This window comes from Oncorhynchus keta, chromosome 2 (genome assembly GCF_023373465.1).
Source record: "Oncorhynchus keta strain PuntledgeMale-10-30-2019 chromosome 2, Oket_V2, whole genome shotgun sequence".
Lineage (NCBI taxonomy): Eukaryota > Metazoa > Chordata > Actinopteri > Salmoniformes > Salmonidae > Oncorhynchus > Oncorhynchus keta.
The window spans coordinates 68,025,380-68,052,134 of record NC_068422.1 but is presented as its reverse complement, the minus strand read 5'-3'; the positions used below and the strand labels follow the sequence as shown (position 1 = coordinate 68,052,134).

The 26,755-nt window shown below is 43.3% G+C and overlaps 1 protein-coding gene across 4 annotated transcripts in view; it reads left to right on the top strand.

Annotated features, from left to right (window-relative positions):
- LOC118379017 (myotubularin-related protein 13-like) overlaps positions 1–26,755 on the top strand; it is a 162,922-nt gene that overhangs the window by 27,396 nt on the left and 108,771 nt on the right. For all 4 annotated transcript variants that reach the window (XM_052481246.1, XM_052481248.1, XM_052481247.1 and 1 more), the window contains exon 2: positions 5,102–5,187. In XM_052481246.1, the coding sequence (XP_052337206.1) occupies positions 5,102–5,187 (86 nt within the window). The remainder of the gene's footprint in view (positions 1–5,101; positions 5,188–26,755) is intronic.

Sequence of the window (26,755 nt, the reverse complement as noted above, 5' to 3'; positions counted from 1 at the left end):
CTTTCCACCTGGCTACTCCTACCCCGGTCAACAGCACTGCACCTCCAACAGCAACTCGCCCAAGCCTTCCCCATTTCTCCTTCTCCCAAATCCAGTCAGCTGATGTTCTGAAAGAGCTGCAAAATCTGGACCCCTACAAATCAGCCGGGATAGATAATCTGGACCCTTTCTTTCTAAAATTATCTGCCGAAATTGTTGCCACCCCTATTACTAGCCTCTTCAACCTCTCTTTCGTGTCGTCTGAGATTCCCAAAGATTGGAAAGCAGCTGCGGTCATCCCCCTCTTCAAAGGGGGGGACACTCTTGACCCAAACTGCTACAGACCTATATCTATCCTACCATGCCTTTCTAAGGTCTTCGAAAGCCAAGTCAACAAACAGATTACCGACCATTTCGAATCTCACCATACCTTCTCTGCTATGCAATCTGGTTTCAGAGCTGGTCATGGGTGCACCTCAGCCACGCTCAAGGTCCTAAACAATATCTTAACCGCCATCGATAAGAAACATTACTGTGCAGCCGTATTCATTGATCTGGCCAAGGCTTTCGACTCTGTCAATCACCACATCCTCATCGGCAGACTCGACAGCCTTGGTTTCTCAAATGAGTGCCTCGCCTGGTTCACCAACTACTTCTCTGATAGAGTTCAGTGTGTCAAATCGGAGGGTCTGCTGTCCGGACCTCTGGCAGTCTCTATGGGGGTACCACAGGGTTCAATTCTTGGACCGACTCTCTTCTCTGTATACATCAATGAGGTCGCTCTTGCTGCTGGTAAGTCTCTGATCCACCTCTACGCAGACGACACCATTCTGTATACTTCCGGCCCTTCTTTGGACACTGTGTTAACAACCCTCCAGGCAAGCTTCAATGCCATACAACTCTCCTTCCGTGGCCTCCAATTGCTCTTAAATACAAGTAAAACTAAACACATGCTCTTCAACCGATCGCTACCTGCACCTACCCGCCTGTCCAACATCACTACTCTGGACGGCTCTGACTTGGACAACTACAAATACTTAGGTGTCTTGTTAGACTGTAAACTCTCCTTCCTGACCCATATCAAACATCTCCAATCCAAAGTTAAATCTAGAATTGGCTTCCTATTTCGCAACAAAGCATCCTTCACTCATGCTGCGAAACATACCCTTGTAAAACTGACCATCCTACCAATCCTCGACTTTGGCGATGTCATTTACAAAATAGCCTCCAATACCCTACTCAACAAATTGGATGCAGTCTATCACAGTGCAATCCGTTTTGTCACCAAAGCCCCATATACTACCCACCATTGCGACCTGTACGCTCTCGTTGGCTGGCCCTCGCTTCATACTCGTCGCCAAACCCACTGGCTCCATGTCATCTACAAGACCCTGCTGGGTAAAGTCCCCCCTTATCTCAGCTAGCTGGTCACCATAGCATCTCCCACCTCTAGCACACGCTCCAGCAGGTATATCTCTCTAGTCACCCCCAAAACCAATTCTTTCTTTGGCCGCCTCTCCTTCCAGTTCTCTGCTGCCAATGACTGGAACGAACTACAAACATCTCTGAAACTGGAAACACTTATCTCCCTCACTAGCTTTAAGCACCAACTGTCAGAGCAGCTCACAGATTACTGCACCTGTACATAGCCCACCTATAATTTAGCCCACCTATAATTTAGCCCAAACAACTACCTCTTTCCCAACTGTATTTAATTAATTAATTTATTTTGTTCCTTTGCACCCCATTATTTTTATTTCTACTTTGCACATTCTTCCATTGCAAAACTACCATTCCAGTGTTTTACTTGCTATATTGTATTTACTTTGCCACCATGGCCTTTTTTGCCTTTACCTCCCTTCTCACCTCATTTGCTCACGTTGTATATAGACTTGTTTATACTGTATTATTGACTGTATGTTTGTTTTACTCCATGTGTAACTCTGTGTCGTATCTGTCGAACTGCTTTGCTTTATCTTGGCCAGGTCGCAATTGTAAATGAGAACTTGTTCTCAACTTGCCTACCTGGTTAAATAAAGGTGTGGGGGAAAAAAAAACTCAATTGGCTGAGTGATTGAGTAGTGAATGTTGTCAACCTTTTTTTCCAAAGTGGTTGACAAAGTCGTCCAGGTGGAGGGATAAGGTGGGAGAAGAGTTTCCTAGGGTTAGAGACAGAAGCTTGAAATGTAACGCTAGATAGTGTCTTTAGCAGCAGATAAAGAGGAAGAGAAGGTAGAGAGGAGGGAGTGAAAGGATGATCGGTCATCCAAGTTTAGTTTTCCTCCATTTTCGCTCAGCTGCCCGCAGTCCTGTTCTGTAAGCTCGCAATGAGTCACTCAGCCACGGAGCAGGAGGGGAGGGTGAAGCCGGCCGGAAAGAAAGGTAACAGTGCGAGCCATAGGATGCTGAAATGGAAGAGAGTCGAAGAGGCAGAATCAGGAGACACAAGGAAGAAGGATTTAGCAGAAGGGAAGTGTAAAGTGGTGTACTGTACTGAACATCATTGATATGTTGAACTATACTGAACACAAATATAAACGCAACATGTAAAATGAGCTGAAATTAAAGATCTCAAAAAATTATCCATATGCACAAAAAGCTTATTTCTCTCAAATATTGTGCGCACATTTATTTACAGCGCCTTCGGAAAGTATTCAGACCCCTTGACTTTTTCCACATTTTGTTAGATTGCAGCCGTATTCTAAAATGTCTATCAATCTACACACAATACCCCATAATGAAAAAGCAAAACTTTTTTAAAATTATTTTTATTTAATTTAAAAATACAAATAAATTGGTACCTTTCCCCAGATCTGTGCCTGGACACAATCCTGTCTCGGAACTCTACAGATAATTCCGTCAACCTCAGGGCTTGGTTTTTGCTCTGACATGCACTGTCAACTGTGGGACCTTGTATAGACAGGTGTGTGCCTTTCCAAATCATGTCCAATCAATTGAATTTACAACAGATGGACTACAATCAAGTTGTAGAAACATCTCAAGGATGATCCATGGAAACGGGATGCACCAGAGTTCAATTGATAGGTTTCTTCTCAACAGTGATGGAAGGAAAACTGTGTGCTAAATGAATGTGTGACTGAGAGCTTAAAATAACATCTAAATGATGTCATTGTGTCAGACAATACGTTGACAAATGGCACTTTGGAAAGGAAAGCATTTCTTGATGCTGTTCTTGGCATGCCGAAGAAATGTATTCTTTTAAGTCTCTTAATTAGGTTATTTTTCCATTTTCTTAGCTTTCCAGATTGAAGAGGATTTGAAAGAACAATCACCGCCTTAAATAGATTGCAGTCTGTTGTAACTCATTTCATTTTGTTGACGAGTAATTACATCCAATTTGTTTAAAAATTCCCTAAAACAATTGTAAGTCAGCCATACGTAAGTCAGACAGTGACCCTGTGTTCTTTTTCATGATAAGTTGGCTCTTAAAATAGACCAGACAACACTTTGAATCTATGCAGTCCATGCTGTGGCAGTGTCTGTTCAATCGTGCATTGAATACTGAACTGATAATAAAGGAATGACTGTGTTCAGCAGATCAGCTGTGTACTGCATCTCTCTGTGCCACCACAATGTATTTATCTGACCTCCTTGTTTGCTGATATTTCCATGAGCTGTCTGATTGGTGACCTACCTGACAGATGCTGGGGTTGAGGAGGAGGAGGGTGCTCTCTCCCCTTTTCCTTCTTTCGCTACTCATCCTCATCTCACTGAATCATGCTGTCAGAGTGGATCACTCCCAAATGGATGTCCTCCCCACTTCTGTAATTTGCTTTGTGTTAGCTGTCCGGGTTCATTTTCTCGCACTTAATCTTTGGCCACATTCTCGGTGAAACATCTTGATTTAATCCAACCCTGTAATTTATTTATTGGCCGTGACTGATTCCAGATCTGCTGATGCATTTCGCCTTCATTCTTTTAACCTCTATTTGTGTTTGTTTCTTCCGTCGATGGTAGTCACGTTTGAATTCAATTTCACTGTAAGTGAACTCATTTGCACGTTGGTTCTGGATGCTCTCAAGTTTGTTTTGAATGGAGCATTTTTCAATGGCGACTTGGCTACATTAGGGCTTTGGCTCATGCTCACTGATTTGGAAATATGCCTATTAATTTAGTGCAGATGCAAATAATATGGAAACAAACTTAGCCTATCTGTTTGTCTTCCCCTTAGAGTGGGTTGGCAATTGGCTTGTAGGATTGCTTCACCATTTACACTTAAAGGTACACTGTGGGATTTTTTGCAATGAGGCCTTTTATCTACTCACCCGGAGTCGGATACCAACTTGTGGATACCGTTTTATATGTCTCTATGTGCATGCTAGCAGATACCCATAGACTTCCAGTCATTGTGCTAATGCTATTGAGCATTGGCTCGCAAAGCTACCTCTAACTTCCTTCATACTGGACACCGAGACGTATAAAAATGGTATCCACGGGTTCATCTGACTCTGAGGAAGTAGATAAAGGGCATTATTGCCAAAATCCAGAAGTATCCCTTTAACATGGCAATCTTGGGTTATTTGTTAGCACTCAGGAGCAACACAATCCCTCACATAGTACCTCTGGAGAAGCACAGGATGAATGTTCTGTCGTTATGACCCTGTAGTGCTACTCATCTGTGCTTTCCTCTTGTAAGTTGTGGTCAAAGTGTTCCCACAGCATGAAGAGAAAGCTGGAAAATGTAAGGAGAATCATCACAGTGGACCTCTAAGAATGCTCCAAACCGATTGTGCCAATTAGGAAGTCTGGAAATATGATCATACATCAATGATTTGTGCGTCCTCGAATGCCCCCTACACCTCTACTGTTTGGAAAAATAGTTTTATTAGGGCCATTCACAACCAGTATGTCTTTTTAACAATGTGAAAAACTGACTACTTTTGTGTACAGTGTCCATTCTACAGAAGTGCATCTGTCTGGTAACTAGAGGATCTTCCCTCTTCTGTGGGTGGTATAGGCCCTAGAGCGCTGTTCTAGATGAATTCCATCATCTTGTAGATAATGTCATTCAGGGTACTCCTTTAGGTAGAGGACACATTGACATCAGATCAGTGCCATGCCAGGTTTTCCCTGCCATTGATTGCCATTGTTTGGTTTCCAGGTGCAGGAGAAGGATGTGGGAAGATCATCCAGCGCTTCCCCAAAAAGGACTGGGAGGGCACAGCGTTTCCCCAGGGGGTGGAGATGGTGAGTTCATAACATTTTTCTGAGACTGACCGTGTTGAGAGAACACTTGACTTATTCACGCACCCTGTGTGATAGCAGTGGTATTGAGTTGCTTGCTTCCCCACATTAACCTCCCTACCTACCTCAGTCTGCATGTTTGATGGATGTGACTTTAATACTGCAAGCCAAGGTTGAAGATGGCTCTGGTTTCTCTTCGCAGAACTTGAGTTGACCTAATGGACACATGGGGCTTTGCCTGACAAAGCAAAAATGTAGAGAGGTTTGCATAATTTCCTGTTGTGACTGTAAGCACAATTTTAGTGGTTATTTTGTCTGCAATGGAAAATGGGCTTGTTAAGCTACTGTGCTACAACCAATCATGCTGTTGGAGCACTCTGTTCACTAAGGGAGCTCTCCCTGGTAGCTCTTCTTGAACATTTTGGAGTTAATGTGTCATTTGTACAGGTTGTGCAGTATTCTCCTGGTTAATCCTTTCTCAGTGCTGACCTGCCGGGACAGGTTTGATCCTTTAAAATAAATAAATATATAAATATATTTATTTTTTTATCCTCTCCTCTGACTGAGATGACCAAGTTATTTTGCACTGTGAAATGTTCTGTTGCCGTATCGTACTGACAAGAACCCTAGGAGTGGAGCAACAGTTGAGACATCTTCCCATGTTCCCAGGACGCATGTTCTTCTGGAGTGTGCCGATCTAATATTGGCATTTCCTGTGTCAACAAATGCATAATGATTGTTTATTTAAGAGTTTGTTTCAACCCCTTCCGCCTCCACTAATTGGAACATTCCTACCCACCTCCCAGAATCCTCAGCTATGTCCAGCCTGTTATTGCTCCCTCTGTTCGGTGTCCCCATCTTTCTTTCTTTGGTTGCATTAGGGAGTTTCATCCCTCTTTCTCTACCCTCCTCTCCTCCGAGGGCGACTTGACTCGAGACATGGGGCCTGTTACCATTGTGACCAAATCATTGCACTCATTGTGACCAAATATTTGCTTGTCTGGAGCGATCTGGAAGTTAATACGCAGGCCAACAGTAGCAGTAAACTCACAGGCCCAGGCAACCTCCCACAGTTCAACAGGGTACTCCGGCAAGCACATGGCCAATGGGGCCTGCCCGCCTGCGTGTTTGTTTATTTGTTTGTTTACTTGGACATACTATTTCAATTAGGCGCCTCCTGAATGCCGCTGTCCTGCGAAGAACCTAATGTCCCCATATTTTTGGACAGATTCCAGTCACTACTTGAGCCATTTAGTTAGAACAAGCAAAATCAGCACAATTTCTTAAAGATGTGATCGCTGCATAATGTTTAACATTTATTTACGTTCACATATGCCCTTCTCCCCTCATGGAGGCTAAACTACTCTGCCTTTTTAATGCCAAGTGGATACACATGGACATTTTCTTCTTCCTCTGTTATACAGTATGTTCCTACTTTCTCTCCTCAACGGCCCACTATGGATTTTATTTTACATTTAGCACTCCATGCTTTCACAGAAAAACATGTGGCCAGTTTGTGGGTTATGTTACTCAATGTCCACGTTTTTGGCATACTCGTTTTTGGCATACTCGTTTGGGACGAGTAGCGCTGAGCGATTTTTAACAAAAGCTTTTATTGTCCAATTATTTGAATTCCATTTATTCCATTTTTTTTTCTGTGAGCAAGATGAGTAGCTTCTGTAGAGATACATCTGAAGCCTGAACTGTGCGATGTAATAAGTAGTTGTAGTTTCCAACAGGCCAATATTCTACATAGTTCAGTGCAGAAATTGTGGTAATTAACTACAATGACCATAATCCATTGCTCGCCCGCTTAAACTTGACAGGTCTGTGCGGAGCAAAACACGGGAGATGGAGAGAACACCAGATCAAGACATATCGAAAGCAGTTGCTTCAAGAACCTGAAAATACATCTAAGTGATTGAGTGTTGGTATTCAGCAGTCAAAAGTATCATGACATTGACAGAATATATTTAGAAGACCCAAATCTTTTCAAATAGCCTATTCCACTCTGGTGGAGCTGTGGCACGAAAGAGATGTACAGTAGCCTAGGCCAATCTGGCTGTCTGTGTGTGTGCCGAATCGTGCAGATGGAGCGAGTGACACAGGCAACGAGCCTAGCTGACTGCGTTTTGTGATGGGTTGTAAATCATAATGGGCTGCAGAGCAACTCTGCTGTCCTCAGAACTGAATAATTATAAACTAATTTGTATTTTTGCCTCATCCTCTTCCCTCTTATTAGCCTGGGCTACTATATATGTTTTGTAGGTAGGTTGCACATTGCTCTAATAATATGTAAATTAGTTTAGGCCAGTTTAAGCTTTCTTCAGCTGTAGCCTAACTTTTCTTTGGACTCATCTTGATATTGTTTGCTCAATTTCACTTCTTGTGGCCTAAAATATATTTTTCATTCAAAATAAATCTGTGAATGAGAATAGCATAGACTCCGACTTTCATACAGCGTCCCACATACCCTAGAGAGGTTAAGAACAAATTCTTATTTACAATGACGGCCTACCCCGCCCAAATCCTAACCCGGCTGACACTGGGCCAATTATGTAGTGATGCCTCTAGCACTGAGATGCCTCTAGCACTGAGATGCAGTGGCTTAGACCGCTGTGCCACTTTGGAAGCTAAGTAGCCAATAGGCAGAGGGTAGCATAATTTCTTGTTCTCTGTAATAATGGTATTTGATCAATATTGCATTTTATTTTGTGAAGTGGTTTCTTGCCTCAAACAACACAAGATTTTCAGTCACCTCCTTGTCAGTAGGACAAGAGAATAAACAGGTTAATGTTTAGCCCTGCATTTTTTTTCCCCAAAAGTCTCATAGAATGTAGGCCTAAATTGAACGCCACACATTGGCTGCTACTGTAGACTGAATGATCAAACCGCTTTTTCCATGTTAAAATGTTATGGGATTCATTTTGTACATTGTTGTTGATGATAGGCCACTCTGGTAGGTCGACATTATGATCCAATGGCCACATAGCCTACTTGGCCACTTTTAAATTAACTTAAAGCGGGTACAGCCTCAAGTGTTCACAGTGAACTCATGCTGGAAGTTGCACAGACCAGAAATTTGCTGAGTGCCGAAATTGTTTTGAGGGAACATTGGTGTCTGCTATAAAAATACACTTTGGCTATTGGCCTAGATCATCTGATTTATTTAAAAAAAAATTCTGCTTCGGTGAGACTAGCAGTCTACATTGTTCTCTTGCTTTGTGTAAATATAACATTTATTTAAATGGACTATAGGAATATAGGCAATTTACTCGATGTCAACTATGCACTGTTCTGCTGTGCACTGCCTGATCCAATTCTGATCAGAGTACTTGTTTGGTAGTTTTTTTTTTACTAATCTATCCGGACAACTGAAATCCATATTCTGGTTGTCCCACAATTGTTTAACTTTCCCCCCGGCAAGTCTGAATGTCAAGCCCTGCTCACCTCAGTGCTGAGAGTCCACACTTGATTTCCCCTGGTGAATGAGGTTTCCTGCTAGCTGTTAGCCTGGTTGGGGTATACATGGTCCCTATTCGGTTTGAGCAACAACAACAAAAAGGAAAAAGTCTTACTTCAGAAATGGAAACTTTGTGTTTTGATTGACTTAATCACGCAACCTCATGTAACATTGACATTCCATTCAGAATAAATAGACCTCACTCTGTATGCCTACAAGTTATTCTTGTTTTTCTCTTGACATTGAAGTAGACGTTACAATCCTTTCCATGTCTTTATGCAGTCAGGTGGATTCTTGGTAAGCCCAGGCACATTCCTCCTGGCTTAGATGAAAGTACACTGGGGAGATTTGGTAGCGTTACTAAGATGCTCTCGAGTCTCAGTGCTAAGCTGAAGCTTGCTCCTGTACCTACTCCAGTCTTGTCTAGAGAAGGGCTTTGCATGTCAGAGTAGTCATGCATCACCACTGATAGCAGTCAGTCAGTCTCATCCAGGCCTTTCAAGAGGTCCAGTGAAATAGACCGGACCGTACCAGGTCAGCAGGTGGAGGAGCCCGTGAGCAGCCAACCTGTGGCATAATCCATGTCAATGTTGTGGAAGCCAGAATGGATTGATAGTGGAGCCTATTGTTTTCGCAGTGGGAATGGGAAATATTTGTTAACCTCAGTGATGGTTAATGTTTATTTTCAAGGAAAAACATAAGAGACCTGTATGGATGCAGCAATATACTACCCACATCTTTTTGTTCGCTTTAAGGTCATGAACAGTCAGTCTTGTTTTTCATGAAATTGGCTGAAACCAGACCAGAGTATGATGACCAAAGTATGACAAATGACTGCTTCTACATTGAAAAAATGTTTGATCATAAAATGAATGGTTCCCTCCCCCATGTCGAACACTTGGATTCAGGAGGTGGGATTATTAAGTGAATAGGTGACTCTAATTTGAATACTCCAATGGTAATGTTCAGATGATACTCCAATGGTATTCTCTTACCTAATTTAAGGAAGTGTGTGCCTTTTCAAATCATGTCTAATCAATTGAATTTACTACAGGTGGACTCCAAGTTGTAGAAACATCTCAAGGATGATCAATGGAAAAATCATGCACCTGCGGGCAATTTCGAGTCTCATAGCAATGTGTCTCAGTACTTATGTAAATAAGGTATTTCAGTTTTTTAATGTGTAATAAATATGCAAACATTTCTGTGTGAGTAGATTTTTGAGGAAGATGCTTCAACAAAGTACTGAGTAAATGGTCTGAATACTTATGTAAATGTGATATTTCAGTTGTTTTTTTTTTTACAGTAAAATAAGACAAAATTATCTTGTTATACAACCGGTGGGTCTAATCCTGAATGCTGTTTGGTTCAAACCACATTGCAGCCGGTGTATATTCCACAAATTACCACTGGCTAAATCTATGATGTTAAAATGCCTATTTACTCTGTTCCACCTGAATGCGCAATCCACTGTCTCATCAGCCCAGCCAAGCAATTTACAAACTTGATCTCCACTATAAAAAGCCTCTAGACATTATCTAACATTTCTTTTAGACTCACATTTCATTTTCAACAGCAGAGATTTGTATAAACCTTTCTGTCTCTCTCTGACATTTGCAACATTGTTTCAATATTCAAATTTGATCTCCAGCTGTTCCATAGTAATGACGGAGTCGGGACGAGACAGACAGGCAGGCAGCGTTTCTCATCCAGTCAAAATCATTAATCGGCTGGCATAATTTTTATGGATAAATACAAAGAAATGTCAATTGAAATAAGGTAAAATGTGCAGCTAGTTTGTAGTGCTTCAGTTTGAAATGATTGTGTTGGCTGTGTTGTTGGCTTGCTCCTCTGAACAACAGACAATTAGGCACATTTTCTATGCAAGACAAAATCACTCCTCATTAGCTCTTTGTTATGGATGTATCCAAACAAATGTCACTAGAAAACAGTTTAAGCAAATGTAGCTACTTTGCTGTTATTCTGGCTTTTTGACGTGACTGTAAGTTAGCTTTAGTAGGCTAGCTAGCAAGCAAAGGCAGTATGACATTGGAACGTTTTATAACTAACGACCTAGATCTCATCCATAAAGACTGAACGACTTGGTCGTTTCTTTGGCAACTAATATAAGCTTCCCGCCCACTCATCCTGTCTTTTCAAACTTCCTTGTAGTTAGACATGAGAGAGTAATTTCTTTCAAATATAGAACATTTCTATCCCCTCAAAATATTGTGTGTGATATTTTTGTCTCTCAAGGCTATTTTACATGTGAATCAGAATGACTGTTTGGGACTTTAAAAAAAATGATATATACAATTTTTTTTAAAGTGATTGAATGAATGACAGAGATCTGCATGAATGCCATGAAGAGCTGCAGTGGAAGTCTGACGGTCTCTGGGCAGTGTCAATGGTTTTAGGTGAACATTCCAGCGACCTTGTTTATGCTTGGGTATTTATGGGATTTTACGAAAGAGACACAAGCCTTTAGTGAAGAACAAATATACTTATTTTGAAGGGGCATTGTGGTCTCTTCCTGTGTGAGTCACTGGGTCCGCTTTGCTGGTGGCCATCATGGCTGTGCTGCTCTGTGAGTTATAGCACTAATGTATCACACTGCAGAGCCATCTTCACGCTCTGTCTCCTAGGGATCAATGAGCTATGACAGCATCATCCTCCAAACTTCCATCCCCAGTAGGGTGGTAGTTAAATATAGAAGCAGTACCACTAGTTCAGCCAAACATCACTCATGTCTTACAGATGTTCTTGGACACCCATGTGTGCTTGGGTTCCAATATATGGTCCGTGTGTGAACACTTCCATATTGATTTGTGGTGATGTGGCATTTAGGAGGCATTGGGCGTGTGGCGGACCCCCAAGAGCAGCTTCAGTCATTGTCTGATGAGACTGGAGAGAAGATATACTGGCCCATATGTGACACATCAGATTGCATTACAGTAAGCAACCAACAGCTAAGTGAACATGAACATTTATAACAGCCACATTTGGACTAAATCACATAATGCTTTCTAAATTGTGTGATTCCTCTAAAATATGTGCAAGACAATTAGAGGATTAGATGAAATCAATAGCATTCATATGTTGATATATTTATTTTTGCAAATGGAAAAAGTCCAGAGAAGTGAGGCAGCATGTAAGGGGGCCAGTCCTGGTGTCCCTACTGTGAGGTGACACACTTTGGTCAAAGGCCAAATGAATGGGATTCTAGCTTTGAACTTTTTAATGAAGATACACCATAGTGTTTTAACATACCCCACCAAGCAATTTGGCTCCAGTTTTAGCTGGTATGTAAATTGTTATTATTTGCAGATTTCCTCCACGCCATAAAAAAGAAAATGAGTCGTTTACTAACAGTTGGAATACATCTGTTGAATGAAAAGTGGATGGGGCTGAGCACGAAATGCATTTTGTGGTCAAAACAGGCCCCCAGCAAACTAAATAACCACAGATGAAGAATGCACCAAGAAAAAGCGTTTACAACTCAAGCTCTGAAAATGTGTTTCTAATCTTTTCAGTCAAGTGACGATTAGGCTCATATATATCACCCAGCTCCATTCCTCTCATCTGACAGGCTGGCCTGCTCTGCATAGGCCTAAAGCCTGTGGTCTTACAGACAACTTCACTCAGGAAGTCCCTATGTGTGTCAAAATGGATGCTATTGTCTCAAACACAGAGATTTGTTCACTGCAGGCCACTTTTCACTTGTTGCAATATGCCTCTCAACACACATGCGTACCTCTACTGTTGTATTGACTACTGAAGTGGGAAGAAATGGATACAGATGCATATTGCAATATGCCTCTCAACACACATGCGTACCTCTACTGTTGTATTGACTACTGAAGTGGGAAGAAATGGATACAGATGCATATTGCAATATGCCTCTCAACACACATGCGTACCTCTACTGTTGTATTGACTACTGAAGTGGGAAGAAATGGATACAGATGCATATTGCAATATTATTTTTGGATGTTATTTTATCGATATTTTACTTGTTTTTTTGCTACTCTGGGTAGCTTTAACTAGCGCTAGTGCTGAGGGGTGGTCAGTCTTCTTTTGGCTGTGCCGGGTGAAGGTTATAACAGTACATGGCCACAATGTTGAAATGTTCATAGATGACCAGCAGGGTCAAATAATAATAATCACAGTGATTGTAGAGATTGCTACAGGTCAGCACCTCAGGAGTAAATGTCAGTTGGCTTTTCATAGCTGATCATTCAGAGTTAGACAGCAGGTGCGGTAGAGAGAGTCAAAAACAGCAGGTCCGGGACAAGGTAGCATGTCCGGTGAACAGGTCAGGGTTCCATAGCCGCAGGCAGCAGCACAACCAGGTGGACTGGGGACAGCAAAGAGTCATCAGGCCAGGTAGTCCTGAGACCTGGTCCTAGGGCTCAGGTCCTCCGAGAGAAGAGAATTAGAGTGAGCAAAGTAATTTACACAGGACACCGGATAAGATCTGGAGAAATACTCCAGATATAAGACTGACCCTAGCCCCCCCGACACACAAACTATTGCAGCATAAATACTGGAGGCTGAGACAGGAGGGGTCGGGAGACACTATGGCCCCGCCCGACTATACCCCCGGACAGGACCAACTAGGCAAGATTTAACCCCACCCACTTTGCCAAAGCACAGCCCCCCATCACTAGAGGGATATCTTCAAGCACCAACTACTACCCTGAGACAAGGCTAGTATAGTATAGTATAGCCTATAAAGATCTCCCCCCATGGCATGTACCCGAGGGGGGCGCCATCCCGGACAGGAAGATCACGTCAAAGATTCAACCCACTCAAGTGACGCACCTGTCCTAGGGACAGCATGGAAGAGCACCAGTAAGCCAGTGACTCAGCCCCCATATTAGGGTTAGAGGCAGAGAATCCCAGTGGAGAGAGGGGAACCGGCCAGGCAGAGACAAGGCAGAGACAAGCAAGGATGGTTTGTCGCTCCAGTGCCTTTCCGTTCACCTTCACACCCCTGGGCCAGACTACACTCAGGACCTACCTAAGAGATGAGTCTTCAATAAAGACTTAAAGGTCGAGACCGAGTCTGCGTCTCTCACATGGATAGGCAGATCATTCCATAAAAATGGAGCTCTATAGGAGAAAGCCCTGCCTTCAGCTGTTTACTTAGAAATTCTAGGGACAATTAGGAAGCCTGCTTCTTGTGACCGTAGCGTACGCCTAGGTATGTACTACAGGACCAAATCGGAAAGATCGATAGGAGCAAGCCCATGTAACGCTTTGTAGGTTAGCAGTAAAACCTTGGAATCAGCCCTAGCCTTAACAGGAAGCCAGTGTAGAGAAACTAGCGCTGGAGTAATATGATGAAGTTTTTTGGTTCTAGTCAAGATTCTAGCAGCTGTGTTTAGCACTAACTGGAGATTATTTAGTGCTTTATCCGGGTAGCCGGAAAGTAGAGCATTGCAGTAGTCGAACCTAGAAGTGACACAAGCATTGATTAATTTTTCTGCATAATTTTTGGACAGTAAGTTTCAGTTTTTTTGCAATGTTACGTCGATGGAAAAAAAGCTGTCATTGAACAGCGCCAAAACTCTGGTATTTTCCTTCCTATAGCTTGTTCTCCATATTTTTAAATGGTGAGCCAACATGTTTTCACCCCGTATTTCCCTGACTGATCAAAACTTGTTTTCTCATGCTCTCTTGTCTCTCTGCATCAAACATACACTGAGTGTACAAAACATTGGGAACACACATTGAGTTGCACCCCCATTTCTCCTCAGAACAGCTTTAATTTGTCAGGGCATGGACTCTACAAGGTGTCAAAAGCATTCCACAGGGATTCTGGCCCATGTTGACTCCAATGCTTCCCACAGTTGTCAAGTTGGCTGTATGTCCTTTGGCTGGTGGACTTTTCTTGATACACACGGGAAACTGTTGAGTGTGGAAAAACCCAGCAGCATTGCAGTTCTTAACACACTCATACCGGTGCGCCTTGCATTACCACCATTCCCTCTTCAATGGCACTTAAATGTTGTCTTGCACGTTCTAATGTTTTGTCCATAGTGAGCAATATGTTTGGAACATCAAATTTGCAAAAACAATCGCAGTGTTGAATCACAATACATATAACGTTGTGATAATCCCAATACATATTGTATCGGCACGTAAGTATCATGATAATATTGTATCGTGAGGTCCCTGGAAATTCCCAGCTGTAGCATTGACCTCTTGATTGTGCAGTAGGATGCATGGATGGAGGCACAGGAAGAGGAGATGGTAAGGGGGAAGTACACAGACAGTCAGCATTAAGTGGTGTCATCGGTAGTGAAATGTCATAGATTCAGAAGCGTCTGGTTCATGTTGTGACTTGGGGATAAAGATGTTACGGAAACACAAGGACAAAATGTATCCCATAAACAGGAGTGACATTTGGCCCGTTTTGGATAGATACACCTAAACTCTGACCAGAGACTAACCACAGCACCACTGACATGGATTACAGCATTCAGAAAGTCTAGGCTGATTCCATTTCACTTGCTTGCAATTCATCCATTGAGAACCTATTATTCCCTATGAGGATTCATCAATTCACTGTATGACGTACCCTAGATTGCCTGAAATCTATGAGTCTATAATTCAATTCACATATTTTTACTTTCATGCACAAAGACTTAAGCTGAGAGCCCCACCTAGACATTCTACTGTTTTCTTTTGAAACTAGGAGAACATATGGGTCATATATGTAGGCTGTTTCAGGAAACTAGGCGTATGTTGCAAGTCACGACTTCATGTGCCTTTAATAATTAATCAAAATGTGTTTTTTTTTGGCAGAAATGCATTCTGAAACGTGAACCTTCATGTGCCTTAACACACTTGTATATCATATATGAATACAATTGTTAAATCACGAGCCTTGCTGGTTAAGCCACAGAAAAAGGAAGCAACCTTCCCACTAGCCGTGATTGGCTGATTATAAGGAGTGGGCTGGACATGCCGAGAGAGGAGTTTGGATTGGTCTGCCATATAGAAGGCTTCTGTCTATTTGAGCTGGTCAGTCTGTGTTGGTAATCCTTTCGAACGCTGCTTTTTAAAAATGTGTTGTGAAGCTGCATAGCTAAGTGTTATTCTCCACTTTCTGGAGGATCAGGTTTTGAAATCAGTGGAATTAAGAGTATGATCGCTAAAGAGATGGAGAAAACACCGGTCTCCCGATTACATCTTCAAACTAAGGGTAACTGTGGCATGCCATCCGCGTCCATCATTCATGAAGAAGTATACAGATAGTCTAGCGTTAGCGAGCTACATTTTCAGATATTACTAGTTTCTAATTTTGACAAAGTGGTTTCATTTCAAGCTAAAGTGTACTGTTAGCTATCCACCTAACGTTAGCTGGCTGGCTCCCTAGCTGATGTTATTCTTCATATCCCACAGCTGTTTGCTTCGCTAGTTAGAGCCTAATGTTAACTAGCTAACATTGAACCTGGATGGTTAGCTTCCAGAATTTTCATGCAGGATAGTAACGACATGATTTGGCACTATGTTCATTGTTGTTTAACTAGGTAACGTTACGTGACGTGTGTGATCTTACGTGGTTTACTTAGCTAGCTACATGTCTTAAGCTGAAGTGTACAACATATGTTGACTATGGCCGGTGTCAGTAAACGTCTGCAAAAAAGCGTAATGAAATTGTTGCCAGCAGAGCTGGTTTGGCTGTTTTCATGTTATCCATAGGTAAACAAATCGACCAGAGCGTCAAGTGTGCACTCTGAGGGCGAAATGAGATGGGTGGGGCTAATGCTTAAGAGGGTGTAAACGATGCTGAATGGGTGTAGACAAAGAAGAGCGCTTCACTAGATACCAAACCATTCAAAGGCCATTTTCTCAAAGTGAGTTTATCAACTTTCAAAGCAGAATTACTTTCCCATTGTTCCTCCACAATGCAGTGCATGAAATACCATTCTGTAGCTCCGAGTCTCTACTTTTACCCAATGTAAAAAAAACACAATTACAAATGTTGCTACATAAGACCGAATCCAGGTGCTGAGTCACACAGTACCAGTCAAAAGTTATATACAAATATATTTTGATTTGTTTAACACTTTTGGTTACTACATGATTCCATATTTGTGTTTTCATAGTTTTGTTGTCTTCAATATTAATCTACAATGTATAAAACAGTATTGTATACAGTACTGGATTCTTTCCATGACACAGATCGACCAGGTGAATCCAGGTGAAAGCTATGATCCCTTATTGATGTCACTTGTTCATCGACACTGATTGAAGTGAAATTAAGGTCCCGAGACAGGGTAAAGAAGGATTTATAGGCCTTGACAATTGAGACATGGATTGTGTATGTGTGCCATTGAGGGTCAATAGGCAAGACAAAATATTTAAGTGCCTTTTGAACAGGTTATGGTAGTAGATGCCAGGTATATTCTCCTCTGGCTCCTCCAACATCAGTCTGGTTAAGGAATTGCTCTCTGATGATGCCAAAGGAAAGGCCTAATCACAAATCGTTTGACTTTTTTACTCCATCTGGCCCTCTATACTTCTGCCTTGGGATTCAGGGGTAATGGAATCAATGTGCTGAAATAATTTCAGTGTGTTGTGATGGTTATCGTGAGTGTTTTACATTTGTATTGGAATCGGACACTTCCAGCGCCTTTATCACTACGGTATTTGAATTTACTACCATCAAGTCCACAACGAGGAAATGAAACGTGCCACACACATGCCAGAGAAATGATCAGACTGACTTGGTTTGTTACAAAAATGTTGAGTATGCTAATTTAATTACATGAACCCTTTGTAAAATGCTTTGATGAAAGTTAATTGTAGGCCCATATCCATTCACATCAGTCTTAAAGTATTTTAGATCTGATACAAGTTTGTTATTTCACGTATTTACAGTTGAAGTCGGAAGTTTACATACACTTTTGTTGGAGTCATGAACTTGTTTTTCAACCACTCCACAAATGTCTTGTTAACAAACTATAGTTTTGGCAAGTCGGTTAGGACATCTAACTTTGCATGACACAAGTAATTTATCCAGCAGTTGTTTACAGACAGATTATTTCACTATTGCAATTCCAGTGGGTCAGAAGTTTACATGGTCCTTCTGTAGCTCAGTTGGTAGAGCATGGCGCTTGTAACGCCAGGGTAGTGGGTTCGATTCCCGGGATCACCCATACATAGAATGTATGCACACAGTCGCTTTGGATAAAAGCGTCTGCTAAATGGCATATATTATTATATATACATACACTAAGTTGACTGTGCCTTTAAACAGCTTGGAGAATTCCCAAAAATTGTTATGGCTTTAGAAGCTTCTGATAGGCTAATTGATATCAGTTGAGTCAATTGGAGGTGTAACTGTGGATGTATTTCAAGGCCTACCTTCAAAGTCAGTGCCTCTTTGCTTGACATCATGGGAAAATCTAAATAAATCAGCCAAGACCTCAGAAAATAAATCTGTCTGGTTCATCCTTGGGAGCAATTTCCAAACGCCTGAAGGTACCATGTTCATCTGTACAAACAATGGTACGCAAGTATAAACACCATGGGACCATGCAGCCGTCATACCGCTCAGCAAAGAAGAAGCCACTGCTCCAAAACCACTATGAAAAAGCCAGACTACGGTTTGGAAATGCACATGGGTCTGGTCTGATGAAACAAAAATGGAACTGTTTGGCCATAATGACCATCGTTATGTTTGGAGGAAAAAGGGGGAAGCTTGCAAGCTGAAGAACACCATCCCAACATTGAAGCACGGGGGTGGTAGCATCATGTTGTGGGGGTGCTTTGCTGCAGGAGGGACTGGTGCACTTCACAAAATAGATGGCATCATGAGGTAGGAAAAATATGTGGATATATTGAAGCAACATCTAAAGACATCAGTCAGGAAGTTAAAGCTTGGTTGCAAATGGGTCTTCCAAAGGTGTCAAGGTGTTGGAGTGGCCATCACAAAGCCCTGACATCAATCCTATAGAAAATGTGTGGGCAGAACTGAAAAAGCTTGTGTGAGCAAGGAGGCCTACAAGCCTGACTCAGTTACACCAGCTCTGTCAGGCGGAATGGGCCAAAATTCACCCAACTTGTTGTTGGAAGCTTGTGGAAGGCTACCCAAAACGTTTGCCTTTAAATTATTTAACTTGGGTCAATGCTACCAAATACTAATTGAGTGTATGTAAACTTCTGACCCACTGGGAATGTGGTGAAAAAAATAAAAGCTGAAATAATTCTCTACTATTATTCTGACATTTCACATTTCTTAAAATAAAGTGGTGGTCCAATCTGACCTAAGACAGGGAATTGTTACTAGGATTATATGTCAATAACTGAAAAACTGAGTTTAAATGTATTTGTCTATGGTGTATGTAAACTTCCAACTGTATGTGGTCATTGAGTCATTCTTAAACAACGGCCAACATAAACCCATTTCTGTTTGTTTCAGTCTTTCTCACTTATGTGGACACCTCACTGTTAACTTGTGTTGAGCTCTAGGCAAAACACTGGGCGAGAAGTCACTCACATTCCAGAGAGCATTCAACACTGAACGTCAGGGTCACTTAATTACTAGGCACAATGGCTTGCCTCCTCTATGGAAATATGTGACAGTTGGGTACCAAACATAATTTATTACCTGTTGTCATTGTTGTATATAATTTGGAGCATTTCAGACTGACATTGTGCTGCCCCTGTCCATCTTAACAAGACTGAAAGAACCAATGGTAGATAAGGGCGTAGGATGGGGGGTGGGGCTGTCATATTGTTTCCAAAAGGTTGGAGGTCTATTACTCTGTAAAGAAGAAGCTTTCAGTACAGTACAATGAGGTTGAAAGGACTACATTGTAGCATAGCAGCTAACCAAAAAATAGCAGCTAACCAAAAAAAGTGGTCAATAGAACCATGTTCTGCTCTCAAGGATGCTTGTGACGTTGATTGGTGAAGTCCATCGGTGTAAAGCTGGAAACTCTTCACAATACCATTTTACCCTTCTAAGCCCAATCAATGAAGCAGGCGGCACTTCATCAACGGATCTGCTAAAGGCCCTGGCTTCCCAACACATTCCACACTTTGACACCTCACAACCATCACGCATTCTCCCTCTGACTCAGTCTTCATTTTGTTCTGGTTGAGTTTAAAGACCACCCTCCTCACCTCATGCAACATGGAGGACAAGGCAGAGTGTTTGTTTGCAGTGACATAACTGAACACTGCCTGAAAATGTCACTTCTAGACTGTAGTTGTTGTGCTGTGGGCGAGATGCTGACCAAGTAAACAATGGGAGTCCTGTCCAGCCCTGTCCGACTGACTCCCATGCTCCAGTCAGACTAAGCTTCTTCTCTATGGTGTCTCTGGCATACCTCACCAGGCCTCTCCTCTGTGTCTCTGGCATACCCCGCCAGGCCTCTCCTCTGTGTCTCCGTCATACCTCGTCAGGCCTCTCCTCTGTGTCTCTGGCATACCTCGCCGGGCCTCTCCTCTGTGTCTCTGGCATACCCCGCCAGGCCTCTCCTCTGTGTCTCTGGCATACCCCGCCAGGCCTCTCCTCTGTGTCTCTGGCATACCTCGCCGGGCCTCTCCTCTGTGTCTCTGGCATACCTCGCCAGGCCTCTCCTCTGTGTCTCCGTCATACCTCGTCAGGCCTCTCCTCTGTGTCTCTGGCATACCTCGCCAGGCCTCTCCTCTGTGTCTCTGTCATACCTCGCCAGGCCTCTCCTCTGTGTCTCTGGCATACCTCGCCAGGCCTCTCCTCTGTCTCTGTCATACCTCGCCAGGCCTCTCCTCTGTGTCTCTGTCATACCTCGCCAGGCCTCTCCTCTGTGTCTCTGGCATACCTCGCCAGGCCTCTCCTCTGTGTCTCTGTCATACCTCGCCAGGCCTCTCCTCTGTGTCTCTGTCATACCTCGCCAGGCCTCTCCTCTGTGTCTCTGTCATACCTCGCCAGGCCTCTCCTCTGTGTCTCTGTCATACCTCGCCAGGCCTCTCCTCTGTGTCTCCGTCATACCTCGTCAGGCCTCTCCTCTGTGTCTCTGGCATACCTCGCCAGGCCTCTCCTCTGTGTCTCTGTCATACCTCGCCAGGCCTCTCCTCTGTGTCTCTGGCATACCCCGCCAGGCCTCTCCTCTGTGTCTCCGTCATACCTCGTCAGGCCTCTCCTCTGTGTCTCTGGCATACCTCGCCGGGCCTCTCCTCTGTGTCTCTGGCATACCCCGCCAGGCCTCTCCTCTGTGTCTCCGTCATACCTCGTCAGGCCTCTCCTCTGTGTCTCTGGCATACCTCGCCAGGCCTCTCCTCTGTGTCTCTGGCATACCTCGCCAGGCCTCTCCTCTGTGTCTCTGGCATACCCCGCCAGGCCTCTCCTCTGTGACTCTGGCATACCTCGCCAGGCCTCTCCTCTGTGTCTCTGGCATACCTCGCCAGGCCTCTCCTCTGTGTCTCTGTCATACCTCGCCAGGCCTCTCCTCTGTGTCTCTGGCATACCTCGCCAGGCCTCTCCTCTGTGTCTCTGTCATACCTCGCCAGGCCTCTCCTCTGTGTCTCTTGCATACCTCGCCAGGCCTCTCCTCTGTGTCTCCGTCATACCTCGCCAGGCCTCTCCTCTGTGTCTCTGTCATACCTCGTCAGGCCTCTCCTCTGTGTCTCTGGCATACCTCGCCAGGCCTCTCCTCTGTGTCTCTGTCATACCTCGCCAGGCCTCTCCTCTGTGTCTCTGTCATACCTCGCCAGGCCTCTCCTCTGTGTCTCTGGCATACCCCGCCAGGCCTCTCCTCTGTGTCTCCGTCATACCTCGTCAGGCCTCTCCTCTGTGTCTCTGGCATACCTCGCCGGGCCTCTCCTCTGTGTCTCTGGCATACCCCGCCAGGCCTCTCCTCTGTGTCTCTGGCATACCTCGCCGGGCCTCTCCTCTGTGTCTCTGGCATACCTCGCCAGGCCTCTCCTCTGTGTCTCCGTCATACCTCGTCAGGCCTCTCCTCTGTGTCTCTGGCATACCCCGCCAGGCCTCTCCTCTGTGTCTCCGTCATACCTCGTCAGGCCTCTCCTCTTTGTCTCTGGCATACCTCGCCAGGCCTCTCCTCTGTGTCTCTGTCATACCTCGCCTCTCCTCTGTGTCTCTTGCATACCTCGGGCCTCTCCTCTGTGTCTCTTGCATACCTCGCCAGGCCTCTCCTCTGTGTCTCTGTCATACCTCGCCAGGCCTCTCCTCTGTGTCTCTTGCATACCTCGCCAGGCCTCTCCTCTGTGTCTCTTGCATACCTCGCCAGGCATCTCCTCTGTGTCTCTGGCATACCCCGCCAGGCCTCTCCTCTGTGTCTCCGTCATACCTCGTCAGGCCTCTCCTCTGTGTCTCTGGCATACCTCGCCAGGCCTCTCCTCTGTGTCTCTGTCATACCTCGTCAGGCCTCTCCTCTGTGTCTCTGGCATACCTCGCCAGGCCTCTCCTCTGTGTCTCTGGCATACCTCGCCAGGCCTCTCCTCTGTGTCTCTGTCATACCTCGCCAGGCCTCTCCTCTGTGTCTCTGTCATACCTCGCCAGGCCTCTCCTCTGTGTCTCTGTCATACCTCGCCAGGCCTCTCCTCTGTGTCTCTGTCATACCTCGCCAGGCCTCTCCTCTGTGTCTCTTGCATACCTCGCCAGGCCTCTCCTCTGCTTTACTATCCTGACGTTTACTCAGATATGTAAGGAGGTGTTGTTAGATTTATAGATCCACATGGTTAGAGCTCCTCTCATTCCTCAGGATTCCAGCTAGTCTCTCATTGGACTCTCACCTAAAACACTACCCCATTACCTAAAAATGCTTGATTTTTTTGCTACGGCAACTCAGACATTTTGCATGGCAATATGCAATACATTTGTCCAATTTGGCCCGAAAATGCACTGGCGAGGGAAAAGTTTGACGTGTGGCTTGTTAAAATGTATGTGTTTTACAGGGCCAGCTATAGTAGTACGGGGTCCCTAGAGCAAATTAGAGTTAAGTGTCTTGTTAGCTCGAGTATTCGAACCAGCGACCTTTCGGTTACTGGCCCAACACTCAAACCGCTAGACTACCTGCCGGCCTTAGGAACCACATTATGCGGTAAAGGTGCGGTGATTGGTTAAAATTGCAAGCCCTCCTTTGTACTTTGATAATATTGTGATACTTTGACTGTGTTATGAGGAAATAGTGTGGTGATTTCATATTATGCAAGGAATCATTAATTTTGCAACAAAAGAAATGGCCACATCCTCAGACTCCTGGAGGGACTGAATAACACTCGGTGAGCTTTTAGTTAATGGTGAGGTATTTTCATAAAGGCTGCATAGCAGCTGCCTCTTGATTTATAGAAGTTGGATCCCTGTCAAAAATGAAGTGTTGACAACATGGTCATGTTTGTCTCCCAGTTCACTGTTTTTCTAAAAATATTTTGAGGATATAGTGTGCCTGCTATTTGGTCAGGTGGTGGGATATGAACTCATTTTGGGATTGGTTTCAGCTCTAGTACCTCAATACACAGCTGTAACGCAAGCCCATTGTGAAATATGGAAAAGTACTTTTAGCCCATATCATCGCAGTGCATTTGGTTCTTCTCAATTTAGGGATATGACATGTTATACAACAGCTTTTATCTGTTTGATATATTAAGTTAAATTAGCCTGTCAATGCAGGAATGCAAGGTAAGAGTAATGTTCCTTTAAACACCAAAAAGATTGATAACACATTTTTCAAATGATCTTGCATACTTTCAGTTCTGGACCAAAGAGATCAGGCTGTGATTTCCTTTTGTACCCCTTACCTCAAAAGCTGTGAGTAGGCAGTCAATGGTGTCGGCTGTTTGGAGGTTTAGATACCTTCACTTAAAGGAGATGGCCATTTCCATCAAAGTACCCATAGGCACAACAGTGACGTTCATAGCTTTAATTTGACATGCTCCTAAGAGTCTATTTTTGGTGAAATAAAGGTACTTAAAAATTTAAACATTTTCTATTATAAAGAATTGACTTAAGTGAAGGCTTTGATTTCTGGATAAACAGATGGAAAAGGGGTCTTAAACATCTACCAAAAAAGTCTTAAGGTATCAGAAAAAAACACAATGTTGATGAAAAGCCCTGCCAACTAACGTCAACACCTTATATTTAGTTTTGGAGAAATTGTATACCTTCTGTAAGTTTATGAAATATTCCCCCAAAAACCCACATATGTTTAAGATATTTTCTCATTTCTCTCCCTCATGAGGGAGGATAATGAAACTTCACAGAAGTAACAAGTGAAGGTAGACGTACCAATTGGTTATAGTGTTTCTACTGATAACAATTTTGTTTATGAATTAAGTGATTAAAACTGGTTATGCCAAATTGATAACTGGATTACAAAAAAATCTAACTGAATTGGCTACAATGGGAAATCCTAATAGTCACGACACAGTTGGGTCACCTGCTACTGTCCTCCCTTCCACTGGCATACTGTTGTGTTCAGCTCATAACTGTTGTCTTTGTTTCTGTTGTCTGGTTTTCAAACAAAGAGTGTTATAACAGTCTTGACAACCCATTCCTTTCTCACTCGCCATTTAATGTCACCTCTCTCAGCTCTTACTGACATCTGCCCACGAGCCCTCTCTTTCCATTTACGGTGTAGTTTCAATCATAGAAATATAATCAATAGAATAGACCCATCCCTTCAGACCACTGCAATTTAGCTGGTACACCATTTTTGAAATGTGAAGTGAATTGTAATTTTAACTTCTAATTACTGTCACAATGATAGCTGCTGGTCCACCCACCGTCGAATGTCAAGTTAAATGGTTCTATTATATATATTTATCTTGTTTTAAACAACAGACTCCTATTCAAGTCAACATTCTCTGATCTGTGGACCTCCAACCATCTATGTGGTACCATTTGAATGTTGAAATGTCCATTTTATTCCCAAATATGCCACCCAGAGTGGCCCGTATTCAAGAGCATGTTGTTAATCAACCGATGGTGGGCACAAACCTATAGGGTCTAAGCCAATGGTTCCCAAACCTTTTCGGTTACTGTACCACCAACTGAATTTTACTCTGCCCAGAGTACCCCTCTATGCAGACGACACCATTCTGTATACTTCAGGCCCTTTGGACACTGTGTTAACTAACTTCCAGACAAGCTTCAATGCCATACAACTCTCCTTCCGTGGCCTCCAACTGCTCTCAAAATGCAAGTAAAACTAAATGCATGCTCTTCAACCGATCGTTGCCCACACCTGCCTGCCCGTCCATCATCACCACTCTGGACCTTTCTGACTTAGAGTATGTGGGCAACTACAAATACCTAGGTGTCTGGTTAAGACTGTAAACTCTCCTTCCAGACTCACATTAAGCATCTCCAATCCAAAATTAAATCTAGAATCGGCTTCCTATTTCGCAAACAAAGCATCCTTCACTCATGCTGCCCAACATACCCTCTTCAAACGGACTATCCTACAAAATAGCCTCCAACCCTCAGACTGCATCCAATTTGCTGAGTTATCACAGTGCCATCCGTTTTGTCAACAAAGCCCAATATACTACCCACCATTGCGACCTGTATGCTCTCGTTGGCTGGGCCTCACTTCATATGCGTCACCAAACCCACTGGCTCCAGGTCATCTATAAGTCTTTGCTAGGTAAAGCCCTGCCTTATCTCAGCTCACTGGTCACCATAGCACCACCCACCCGTAGCACGCACTCCAGCAGGTATATTTCACTGATCACCCCCAAAGCCAATTCCTCCTTTGGCCGCCTTTCCTTCCAGTTCTCTACTGCCAATGACTGGAACGAACAGCAAACATCTCTGAAGCTGGAGACCCATATCTCCCTCACTAGCTTTAAGCACCAGCTGTCAGAGCAGCTCATAGATCACTCCACCTGTACACAGCCCACCTGTAATTAGCCCATCCAACTACCTCATCCCCATACTGTTATCTATTTATTTATTTTGCTCCTTTGCACCCCAGTATCTCTACTTGCACAGTCATCTTCTGCACATCTATCACTCGTGTTTAATTGCTGTATTGGAATTATTTTGCCACTATGGCCTATTTATTACCTTACCTCCGTTATCCTACCTCATTTTCACCTACTGTATATAGACTTTTACTATTGTATTATTGACTGTAGGTTTGTCTATTCCATTTGTAACTCTGTTGTTTGTGTTCCACTGCTTTGCTTTATCTTGGCCAGGTTGCAGTTGTAAATGAGAACTTTTTCTCAACTAGCCTACCTGGTGAAATAAAATAGTTCCCCCTTGTGCATTTTACCACTAACCCTATGGTCTCATGAGTCTTCTCAAGATACCCTCTGTGGATAGACCAAGTACCCTCCAAGGGGTCCTAGTACCCCTGGTTGGGAACCACTGGGAAAAGCTACAATATATGTGAATAGGAAGAGAGAGAACCCAGAGTGTGCATTTTTTGGGTATTTTATTAAGATCCACATTAGCTATTACCAAGGCAGCAGCTACTCTTCCTGGGGTCCAAAAAAGATAATTGACGTTTTTAATGTTATATGAAGAATTCCCAATAAATTATAAAATAGTATGAGGAGTCTGTAAGCTTTTAAATTATATAAATCTCAACTGTTTATCCTTTCCATTGATTAAGATGTGGATGAATACCTGCCATGGCATTATTTTGTTCAATAGAGATCTTTGTGTACTAATATTATATGAAGGCCTAATTAAATTGGTGCTAATTCATCACCTACTGTTAGTAGCCATGTATTAATATACAATGCGCATTTTCGCACGCTCTCTATTTCAAAGCCATATCAGATATCTTGATTGTAAAACAGTTCTTTGATCTCAATGATCGTTGAGAAATAGAACGTATACCTACAGAAAGCTAAAACGCTCCTTTTAATATGGACAACTGGTTGCATCCAAGGTAATTATTATCCCTGCAATTTCATGTTGAAATGTTATACATCACGAGGGGCACACGAGGGAGGGAGGGAGTGTGAGAAGCACAGCGACAGAGTCGACACTTTTATTACAGGAATCACGAGTATAATGCACACTTTACTCTTTGACAAATTCATGGGTTTATCCGCCCCAAAATTAGGACGTTTTGTAGGGATGGGGGAAAACACTTATACAGTAACATATTTTGGACAATATTATATCAA